This window comes from Seriola lalandi, unplaced genomic scaffold (genome assembly GCF_002814215.2).
Source record: "Seriola lalandi dorsalis isolate HSWRI2012SDOR001 ecotype SW California unplaced genomic scaffold, Sedor1 jcf7180002054682, whole genome shotgun sequence".
Classification (NCBI taxonomy): domain Eukaryota; kingdom Metazoa; phylum Chordata; class Actinopteri; order Carangiformes; family Carangidae; genus Seriola; species Seriola lalandi.
In genome coordinates, this window is record NW_019525235.1 from 1,378,455 (window position 1) to 1,390,528 (window position 12,074).

The 12,074-nt window shown below is 39.1% G+C and overlaps 1 protein-coding gene across 1 annotated transcript; it reads left to right on the top strand.

Moving 5' to 3' along the window:
* Nucleotides 1–178: 178 nt before the first annotated feature.
* hexa (hexosaminidase A (alpha polypeptide)) lies at nucleotides 179–5,625 on the top strand. The gene is made up of 14 exons (XM_023422591.2): nucleotides 179–615; nucleotides 1,171–1,275; nucleotides 1,394–1,459; nucleotides 1,718–1,764; nucleotides 1,889–1,999; nucleotides 2,091–2,192; nucleotides 2,429–2,561; nucleotides 2,780–2,960; nucleotides 3,338–3,424; nucleotides 3,515–3,587; nucleotides 3,735–3,909; nucleotides 4,748–4,838; nucleotides 4,954–5,061; nucleotides 5,160–5,625. The coding sequence occupies exons 1-14, from the start codon at nucleotides 345–347 to the stop codon at nucleotides 5,221–5,223; spliced, it is 1,614 nt and encodes a 537-aa protein (XP_023278359.2). The 5' UTR covers nucleotides 179–344; the 3' UTR covers nucleotides 5,224–5,625.
* The last annotated feature ends 6,449 nt before the right edge of the window (nucleotides 5,626–12,074 follow it).

Here is a 12,074-nt window from a genome sequence, read left to right on the forward strand (position 1 = left end):
CACAAGTATTTTAGTTTGAAAAACGTCATAATATTTTATCAGCCACTATCACCCAAGCAAGCCTTATTTTTGTAGCCTGCTTGATGGCTTTTTTTTTCTGGCCCCACCCATTTGCCTCAGTCGTCACATCACTCCTATTTGGTTAACTGTAGTTGTACTGCTAGTAATTTAGTTGTGATTAGAAAACTATTCCCTTAAATACTGATGTGCAAACTGATTAAACAAAAAGTTATTTAAAAACAAAAAAAAAAAAAAAAACATCCACCCACACCCTGTGGGCCCAGTCATGTGACTGCATGCTCTCTACAGTTTGACAGTTCAGTTGTGCCAGTGAATAGACTGATATGAAAGTCATGTCTGCGGTTAGTTCTGGACGCTACAGTCGTCAAAATTTTATTTTGCTATTATTAATTATTCTCCAACTTGACCTACACACAGTGGAGGGGGTATGGCCATTACCACAGGATTTCACCCGGTCCACAGAACGATACCCATTGAACCCGCAGGCTTTCCACTTTGGTTATGGAAAACAGTCAGTCGTGCAGCAGGGCTGTTCTGTTCTGGATGCTGCATTCAAGAGATATTTTTCTCTTATATTTCCAGACTATACATCTGGTAGGTGATAAAGTGAGGTGGCATTAAGACTATGGTAAAACGAAAGTATGATTTTACATCTTGCTGGAGTTCAAATAAATCCAGTCATACTAACAAAATAATAAATATCCACAAAGCTACTTTAATTATGTTATTTGTGATATAACATGTACGTAAACCCTGGCTTTTTAAATTCTAGTGTGGGCATTAAGAGTCGATGATTTAGTGATACATACATTTGAGACTCCACAGTGAATGCACAAAAATGTAGAGCAAAAAGTGCTCACTGTGGTTTTGTTTTGAATGTTCTGATTGTCATTTGGCATTTAAAGTCGATCAATGGGCTTTGTAGAGACAGCATTTCATCACTCAGCCAGTGTAGGCCTACCTAGTCTAAAACCCACAATGACAATGGATCAGAGTAACATAGCTTCATGTCCGTGTTTTCAATATCAATTCATAGAATGATGGCACTGTGACTGTAGCATTGTCAAAATGACAGTGCACAGGTCATGGATGCACCTCTTCAAAACTTTAATCATACTTTAACCATAATTTCACTTCTATGACCAACAGCAAATAGTGTCCTGCAATTGAGTGAGGATAAAGCATTTACTGTGGAGATCAGTGTTGACCATGATGACTGTGAGAGTTACCCAAAGGAGGTCTTTTCTGAGAAATGTAAGTATCGACACATTAATCTGAGCCAGAGCACTACAGGTAAGGGTCACAGTGCCAGCAACTATCCCAACTGGTATGGTCCAATGCTTTATCTAACTTGTTCCTATTTGTGTTACAGACAATCTGAGTGTCTCTGAAAAGAAAGCATTTCTGAATGCAGAAACAGTGTGGGGTGCTGTAAAAGGTGATTATAGCCAGGACATTGTTGAAGAACATATAAAAGATGCATATAAAAGATGCATAAAGAAAAGTACAAAAAATGAAACGAACACAATCAGCTACATTTAGCGAAGGACAGTCTTGCATCACGGGTTCTAGCAAAGCTTGTTAAGTAAGGTGCACTGAATTTCTCATGCTAGCAAGCATTTAATAACTGTTATTCCACTTTTACAGCTTCAAATGATTTCTGATTTTACACTATATATCCTCTGATTATACACAGGTCTGGAAACCTTCAGTCAGTTGGTGTATCAAGATGATTTTGGTTCAGTAAGTTAGAATTCAGAAGTAGTTATTTCTTGAATGCAAAATCACATCTTGTTACAGAGTTTTATATATGTTTGGGGTAGATCATTTAAATCAATTTTTTTTTCTGGTGATTGCTTTTTTTTAGTATTTTGTGAACAAGACTGTGATGGAGGACTTCCCCCGGTTTCAATTCAGGGGGATTTTGTTGGACACTTCACGTCACTATTTACCAGTGCAGACCATTTTAAAAACTCTGGTAATAATCGTATGACATAATCTGAACATCAGATTTCTGTTCAATTGATCACAATTGTCATCAGAGGTGTTAACATATGTTTTCTTTTTAGGATGCAATGGCCTACAATAAGTTCAATGTGTTTCATTGGCACATTGTTGATGACCCCTCATTCCCTTACCAGAGCCGCACCTTTCCAAGCCTTTCCAGTAAGGTATGTCATGTGGATGAAGAAAGCTGTGTAATATGGAAGAATTAGTAACCTCATGTCATCTGCACATTCATCATAATTTGCTTTTCAAATATTTTAATCCACATACAATGAGATGAAACTGTTATTCTATATCCAATATTTTATCCTAGATTCTTAACCATCATGTGGATTCATGAGGTAGGAAAATGTTGAAAAGTTGCATCCACCCTGAACAAAGGCTTCTGGCTCTGTTTCAGGGGGCTTTCCATCCGATGACTCACATCTACACACAATCAGATGTGAGAAGGGTGATCTCATATGCCAGGCTGCGGGGAATAAGAGTCCTTCCTGAGTTTGATTCACCCGGCCACACTGATTCTTGGGGAAAAGGTATGATTCAATGACAAAATGAGCCACATTTACTTACTTTTCTTAAACTATTAATGGCAACAAGAAATACTGGATTTTGAGCTTGACTCAAAATTCTGGAGGACTCCGGAGGACTCTTATGGCTATAGATATCAAATGTCTGATCTCAACAGAAAATGCAAGAAATGTATTTAACAAAATTGTGAACTAAATCTGATAGATTACTATTTATTCCCCAGGGCAGTCTGACCTGTTGACACCCTGCTTCAGAAGGGGCACCCCTTCAGGTTCTTTTGGTCCTGTTAATCCAGCGTTACCCTCCACCTACCAGTTCATGGCAAGACTATTTAAGGAAGTGTCATCAGTGTTTCCTGATTCCTATATCCACTTAGGAGGGGATGAGGTTGACTTTTCCTGCTGGTAGGCTCAAATGTAACACATTATTTAAATGCCTCCTGACTGTTGTTGATTTTAACTAGGATTTCCTGGTTTTTATCACTGTGGCTTGTTTACATCGCTACTGAATTGGCAGCAAAAATCAAACAATGACAACAGAAGGGATGTCATCTTTCTTTTGTGTGCAGTGTCCAATCCTGCCGTTTTGCTAAACAGAAACAAGGGAAAATAAAGTTTGTGTCTTGTCCAAGGTGGTTGATGAAGGCATAATGTATGTCTTTAAAATGTAATAGTAGTAATAATTAAACCACTTTAATTTAGTTAAAGTAACTTTAAGCTTTTGCAAAATGTACTTAAACAATCAGCTTGATTATGTTTAGTCAAATGACTTGTTTCCATAGGAAATCCAACCCTTACGTCCGCACATTCATGCACAAGATGGGATTTGGAGTAGACTTCAAGAAACTCCAAGCATTCTACATGGAGAAGTAGGTTGTAACGTACATTGTAGAAGGCCCAGGGAAATACACCAACTGACACATTAATGTTACAAATGTCATTAATGTCTGTATTTCCAGCATTATGAATATCACTTCAGCTCTGAACAAGACATCTATTGTGTGGCAGGATGTTTTTGACTACCATGAAAGAGTAAGAACAACCCAACAAATAACACCTCTATGATATAAAACAAAAATACACAGCAGTTTTTTATCAGTATATTGTCAGATAACACCAAGCTAATACATCACCCGACCAGTTCATCTAAGTCTGATAGTCTATATCATTGTGTTGCAGCGCAGCTCTCTATCAGTGGTGGAGGTATGGAGACAGGGCTGTTACCTGTGTGAGGTACGCAAGGTGGCTAAAGCAGGAATCAGGGTGATTCTGGCCTCTCCATGGTATCTGGACCAGCCAGGACCCACACGCAACTGGGCCCACTACTACACTGTGTGGCCCCTTGCCTTCAAGGGTCAGAGAAGAACCTGTATGCTGTGGCTTGTAGTAGTTGTATTAATTGCTGTGGTTTATGTCTCTAATAATGATTTAGAGGTAAAACTTGATTTCCTGTAAAATATAGGAAATGCATACCAAAACCTGTGGCTTTAAAGACAAAATCTTACTATTGTAACCATACCACTAGGTGGCAGTGAAGACTGTTTTTTATGTATAAATGTTTCAAACATATTCTCTGTCCCAAATCCATATGATATACTAATTGTATACAGAATTACTAGATATAGAAATCAGTGTAATTTACAATTTGTTTGACTAATAGGGAGTGATATAAGACTTGTGCTGATGTGCTGTATGTCAGTCAAAGTTCAGTTTGTTTTCTCAGGTTTCATGGAGCTCTGTCACCACCACCTACACTTTTCCCAGATGTCTGCAGCTCCTTAATTTCCTCAGATACGGATTTTCCCAGTGTGAACACATTACAAACAATATTTAACATAGAATTAGTATGTATTATGGAATTGGGACACAGCTACAAAGAGGTGTGATTGCTGTGGTACATGCTCTCAATGCTTGATATATATACCCCCGTGGATAACATGCACACTTTTCCCCTAAACATAGAAGAATAAAAGTATTGCTCCACACTGTGCAGCCACCAAGGGTGGTGATAGTAGTGGTCTTGTGATGGGAACTGCAAATGGGGACTATACATTTTAGAGGCCCACTTAAATATTGATTCACTGAGTTTGACTTGGTGGTGTGATCATTTTGAATTGAAAATTCTGATTGTTAGTAGACTCATTATCTTACTATCCTTAAATAAAACCTATTGTGTTATCATCCCCTCACAGGTACCGAAGAACAGAAGAAGCTGGTGATAGGGGGTGAGGTCTGCATGTGGGGAGAATATGTTGATGCCACCAATCTCACCCCACGTCTTTGGTACAATATTAAAAAGACCCCTGAAATCACCACCTCAGTTAAATTATTATAGTAAGTTTCGCAACAATCCTATGAAATGATTCAAAATAGTCTCTGATTGGATCTAAAATCACAGGCCAAGGGCAAGTGCTGCAGCAGAGAGACTGTGGAGTGATGAGAAGCAGACCTCCAGTTTGGACAAGGCATTTCCTCGTTTGCAGGACTTTCGCTGCAAGCTCGTGAGGTACTTTTACTATCAGACCTGTGAAGAGCATAGTCCTGGCATACCCAAGCAAGACACTGAACTTTTACTCATAATATCTGCTTCCCTTTCTCCTCAAGGCGTGGCATCCAGGCAGAGCCTCTCTATATTGGACACTGCAAACATGAGTACCAAGATGTTTGAAGATGCTGGATGGACTAACATTACTGGCTTTTTTGTAGTCTGGAGTTTGAGCTCTTTAAGTTCCTAGGTGCCTTCTTAGCTGATTCTAAATTTTGGGGCATTTAAAATGGTGTAAAATCTTTAATAAATATTTTCTCTTCAGGCGGTACACACTCAAGGACTAAGGGACTTATCTCATATCTATATTTTCTTTAAAAAAAAATTGTACTAGTTATTGTCTTTTTAGTTTACATTTTGAATATTTAACAGTCAGAGCTACAATACAAAAATAAGAAACCAAAGTGCTGCACTGTAATGCCATGTTGATTTACACTTGAAGACAACAAGATGACAGCAAAATATACAATGTATGGTTTACTTTAAATATTAACATTGGCAGTATGCTGTAGCTTGTGGTCTTGGACTGAAATTTAATAAAGTTTTGTTGGTGTGGCAACATATTGTCACCCTGATTTTCTTTCACTGAACAGAGGAAAATTAAGTTTCCTTCACAAAGTGAACAAAAACAGAAACCACATTGATGGCTCTTCTTGCACATATTGGCATTTAAGACTTTCAAGGTTGCCCTGTCAGCTTGTCTTTAGGGAAGAAATGACCACCCAGAAAACAAAATCAGGTATGTCAAGAACATATAACTACATTTCACACAGAAATTGACGTTCAATTAATTTTATTTTTATGAAAAAACATTTCACAAAACAACATTTCACAAAGCACAATCACATTTCAGATTACAATGACGACAGGACATTCAATTCAGTTTAGGGCATATCTGAAATGCTGTGTTTAACCCACTGGGCCACTGTACATAATAAAAATAATGATAATACCAGAGCCTCTTCCATCCAGTTCAGACCTCTGTCCAGTGACCACAAGTCTTCGTCAAACATCCTGTTCCTGAGTCAACCACTCTGGCTGACGCATCAGCTGTTCCAGCATTAGGGGCTCCAGTCAACATTACACCTGCTCCTTGTATCCAGTCGGTGGTCCAGCTGACTCCGGGTCCTGACTCCCAGTGGGTGGTCTGGCTAATTTCAGGTCCTGATCTCCAGTTCCTTGTCTGGCTACCACCAGTTCCTGATCCCTCCTTCCAGAGTCTCAGCTGCCCAACTATCCAGAGCAACTTCCATCCAGCTAATCAGCACCACTGCTGTCCAGTGATGACAACCCTTCATCAACCAACCTGGCTGATGCCTGAATAGGTGATCATAGGCAACGTTTCATCTTTTCCTCAGTTGGCCATACTGGCCTGGCTGACATATCAGCTTTTTGAGCGTCCAGGAGAACCAATCAATGCCTCATCTGTTCCTGAGTCAACCGCTCTGGCTGATGCATCAGCTGACCACAAGCCTTCATCCACCACACTGGCTCATGCCTCACTTGTTGCAGTTTCGGGGTCCCGGTCTCTCTTGTTCCTGAATTGTTGATCATGGTAAACTTTTCATCTGTTCCTAAGTCGGACATCCTGGTCGATGTATCCTCTTTTTCTGAGTCTGATTGACACGCTCCACTTGAAAGGGCAGGGCCAGCTATTCCTCCTACAGAGGCTTAGGTCCTTCAGAGAGACCTACTGGACTCCCTAGCGACGGTAGCAGAAAGAGGGTCCTTAAACAAACTGCTGTCCATCATATATTATCCAAACCACCCCCTCCACAGTACTCTGGTTAGCCAGAGCAGCACATTCAGTGGCAGACTGATTTCTCTTGGCTGTAAAAGGGATTGCTCCAACGACTTATTTATCTCCTGGGCCATTAGGCTTTTAATGTCTCCCCACTGTAAAAGAGGTATGATCCTGGCCACTGAGATGGACTGGAATCAGGACTATGTGTTTGTATATGAACATATACAAGAGGGGCCCTTTTCCAAGGCTTGAAGATGTTTTGACCATAAGGACAACACTAATGATGATTAACATTTCTGCAATAAAATGAGGTAAAACGAGAAACTGTTTCGACTCCAGAAAAGCATTTTGGTCACATTGCAGAAATCCTTGGGAAGAAATAAGAGGGGCACAAGAGAGGCCCTCTTCCAAAACTTGAAGATTTTGCTACAGTTGTGGTTGAACCTAGAATGCAATCAATAAGGTTATGTTAGCTGTACTGTGACTGCTCCTTACTGGTCCTGAGAACATTAGCCAAGAAAGTATCATTAAGCCACACAGGATTTGAAGCCGCTGTGTTTTCATCAGATGTAACAGTTACTGTATATTGATGAGACACCACAGCAGCACAGAAACACAGTACCTTCACTCCATCTATCAGACAGAATGACTACACACACAGTCCTCCATGTTTAACACCCAATATCAAGCTGCTTATGTTAACAGATTAAATGTACATTTCCTCAATGTGAGCAAATGATCTCTCACTATGACAAACCCTAAAAAGTAAAAAAAAAACTTAAACCTAAAAGAGAGCTCAAAAGATGTACTGTGCGTATTACCCCATAATACAGTAATATTACAAAAAAAAAATCTTATTCAGCACTCAATCCTTACCTTTTAGAAGTTATATCCAGGATTTTGCAGCAAGGTTTTCTGAATCCACTTTGGATCCACATCCAGTGCAAGATCAGACAGAAAATATTTTATGGCTGAGTTTTGGTGTGGTTTTACATTCATCTCCTCTAGGGAATGCTAGCAGTGCTTTTATATTCCTGAGTTGTGTTACCCTTATTATTTGGCCAGGAGTGAGAGTAGACTTCTGAATATGATACAGTACCTTATCTCTTAATTTTGTTGTGTAAAGTTTTAAAGTGTGTTTAGCCTTCTTTTTAGTGTTCAGTCAGAACATTAAAAGCCAACACAAAATACAAGGTGAATGGATAATGGTGTGATAAAATCATCCATTCATCTAAGAAAAGTGAGTCAGAGTTTAATTTACATTTAAATTTCTGGTAATCTATTTGGAATGTTCTGTTTCATCTATGCCAAAGAGTATGAGCTTTTATTTAGAGGATGTAACTGACTAAGCTTCACGACTCCTTCGTCAGCAGTAACATGGATTTTACAGCAAGTCTCGCTGATGTCAATTTACCTGTTGAATCAAGCTGGCATGACTTTGATATGGACTGAGACAACTGATTTTCTCAATGTGTGGATTACAGCAGTGGGAGCAGATGGCAAGGCGGGGCAATCCCTGGTAGCCGTAGTGCTGACACCTCAATCCTTCTACTTCATCTGACTTGGGGGGTGCAGAAGAAACGCTGAACTGAACCTAACAAAGCTTAACCAAGCAAGCTTGGTCAACCACTCTCTGCAGCTACATGAAATCAGATAGACATGCTGAGTGCAGTGTAATAGAGGCTTATGCCATGATAACAGGGCAGGAATGAGATTATCCTGCTGGAACATTTTACAGCCTTTATTTATTTCAAATTGTTAACTTTAGATGTTAAATTTGTACAAGAACAGTTATAAAAGTTTATTCTGGTGAGAATTTTATTTAATCAATTAATGTCCTTTTTGTAAAACCAAAATCTGTCTAACTATAAACATACTTATATCAACTATGACATTTCTTATGCCTCAGCAACATGAGGCACCTGTTCCCTGTAAGTAAAGTGAACGGCAACAACTTTAAAAGTTAATCTCACTCTTTGACAATAGCTGTCATTCAAAGAGATTATATCAAAAAGCTGCTTAGACCGATGCAAAGATTTGTGAACTAGCATTCAAGGGCATCATCTGAAGGACAATAACACTGTGTTGCACATGTGTGTCTGCTGCAGTGCATATGTCTCCAATGTTCTATGAACTGCAAATGATTACAGTGAAAATAATTTTATAGTTGTAATGTCTGGAATGGTAACAACACACTATTGAACAGCTGATCTGGTCTGACCTGCCAAGCAACTGAGCTAGGGTTTTACTAGTGACGTGCATTCAATCACCTGCAGGGCTCTGTCATCACAAATGTTTCCACTAAATACATAATCATCCGGTTGGCTCATGGCAGCAGGCTGCTAAAGATTGGCTGCATCTGTATAACAATCACAGGGCTGAGGAGTGACGAAATGTGACAGTTATCCCTGTCAGGCAAAACCTCAAAGCAGCACTTTGCTGATGGCAGCAGCATCCTACCCGTGCCGACAACTGGAGAGGCACACGTCCAAGAAAAGAGAAGAGGGACTATTGCAAGTTTCAATATTATGGAATCATCATGCATCTTTTGAGATACACTTATTTAGATGCCACACATGGTATAAGTGTGAAGGTATTATCAGTGAGCACAAACAAACTAGACTAAACTATCACATTTGAATTGGTCTGAAATATCCAACCAATCATTTTCCTCAAAGATGACCCTTGTGAATACATCTGACATGTAAATTTTCCTACTGCTCGTGTGAAGAACAAGATAATCAGCTCCTCCTAGCATGTGAGTAACACCTATGTAATCCGACTCCAGATTACTATACTCTGTATACTATATTTTAGGTTTATCCACAGAGTAAGTTTAGATGGTGCTTTGAGTGTGAATTTAGTGTAAATGCAAATGTTTATGTGGACCGTAGTGATAGACTGTCAGTCTAGTCGCATAAATTTCTAATCTGTATTTGTTATATTACATTTCTCATCACTAGCTGTGTGACCAAGTGCAAACATGCATCTTTTGTTTCAGATTTTTACAGTTTCCCACAGACAAATTTAGAGAAGTGACTTCAGATTACAAGTAATTACTAAAGATGCATTTGAGACATTTTGATTTGAACTCTTTTATTCCCAATCTGGATACAACATACTATGAGCCATGATACCTGGTCTGTTGCCCTGGCGGCATGTACATTTTGTGTATACACTCACCAAGTATTTTATTAGAAACACCACACTAATACTGGGTAGTGCCTCCCTTTGCGCTGAAAACAGCCTCAATTCTTTGTGGCATGGATTCCACAAGATGTTGGAAACATTTCATGTTGACATAATTGCATCACATCATTTCTACAGATTTATCAGCTGCACATTTATGCTGCCAATCTCCTGTTCTACCACATCCCAAATGTGTACTTCTAGCATGACAATGCACCATGTCACAAAACAACAAAAGTCGTCTCAGATTGGTTTAATTAACATGACATTGAGTTCAGTGAATTTCGGTGGCCTCCCCAGTCACCAGATATAAATAAATAAAATCAAGCACAGTGGAATAAAATGAAAGAACATTAAATCAAAGCCAGTTCGCACAAACCTCTGACAAGGCTGACAATTATTATATGTATGTACCTACATTGTTGGAACTATTTAGGCTATTGATATTCCAAATATAAAGTGTCCCTGTTCCAGGATTATGAAACTGATTCAGACATCTTCAAGGCTCAAATGGCTCTGTGTGCTCAAACCCTGTAGTCTGTAATCCTTTTATACACCAGTTTAAGTCAACAGAAAGAGCTCTGTTTTCAAAACTAAGTTGTCCTCCTAAAATCAAGAGTGACTTAATAGGGATTACAGACATGGTAGAAATCAGTCTGTGTGTGTATCTCTAGTGTCTTTGTTGTTGATCAGATTAAAAAGCTAAACTAGATGTTATTAGCTATATGCAATAATGACTTCAGCAATAATTGTTGCTTGATTGACAGGAACAGAAAAAGGCAAACACATATGTTGATGTTTCAGGCATTTCTTCATGGCTACCTGCTGTTTCTTAAGGTAAGAAAAAGAGAGAAAATAGTTGATTCTAGGAGCCTTATTGACAGCAAATTGCACTTGGGCCACTAATTAGGCAGACTGAGGCCCCAGAGAGTAGCCACCATATGGCAGAAGAATGGAATTAAGTGTCAACTCTTTGCTGGTCTTTCAATCTCTGCGCTAATTGTTTTTCTTCTCATCACCCCCTTTCGTGACCCCCCTCCAAGGGGAAGACCACATTTCATGGAAGGTTAAGCTACTTTGCTGATTTGGGGTGGCTGTCCTACTCCTGAGGCCATTAGTGTCATTGACAGGGCCAATATGGCACAGAGGGAATGTCTTAACTGGACTGTAGTGTAACAGCAACTCAGGAGGTTGAGGCACATGTGTGTACCAGGAGAAGGACAAATAATCAACATTACAGTCTCTTGAAATACCCTTTTGAGTAGTAGTAGTCGAATAGTCTACTTGTTCATAAGTAGACAATAAGTGGGCCTTAAGTTGATGCTGTGGGCAGTAGTGGACTACTCATGGATGGTGATAGCCATATATATATCATATCTTCCCTCAGTTTTGTCCATAATAAAAAATCAATTACAAATTAAATTATCAATTAATACAAATTATTCATTTCACCCACCTAAGGAGAGACCCACCCATTTCATAACCCTACAAAAAGCCTCTGAAGTTTTATGCAGAGTGGTGTTTTATGCAGCTTTCTTGGTAACATAATTGGTTCACTAGGCAGGAAGTGATTTGACTGGTAAAAACAATAGTCTCAAGTTTATTTCTTCTACATTTGTGTTGCTGTAAAATGTCACAGATAAACTCAATTTGTAACAATTAGAAACTCATCTCGTATTAAATGATAAACTTGAAAAAAGTAAGTGAGGCCACTCTACATACAATACATGGAAATAATGATAAATGAAGAGTGAACCATGAACAATAATAACAGTGTTGATTGCAGTTATAATCAGGAGACCCTGGTGACCATTAATATCCAGCAGTCTCTTGATAGCAGTGAAGGTAAGAAGAAAGAAGAAATATTATTTTCCTTTTCTCTTCCATTGTTCACCCTTTGTTGAATATAGTTCTGCCGGTAAGCAGTGTGACTGATTGATTCACCCTTATAGACAGTAAAGATTAAGAGGATGACAAATAAGCATTTGCTTACACAGCGCCTGTTGCTAATCTCCTTGTCTTCCTCCAGAAAGCCCCCAGA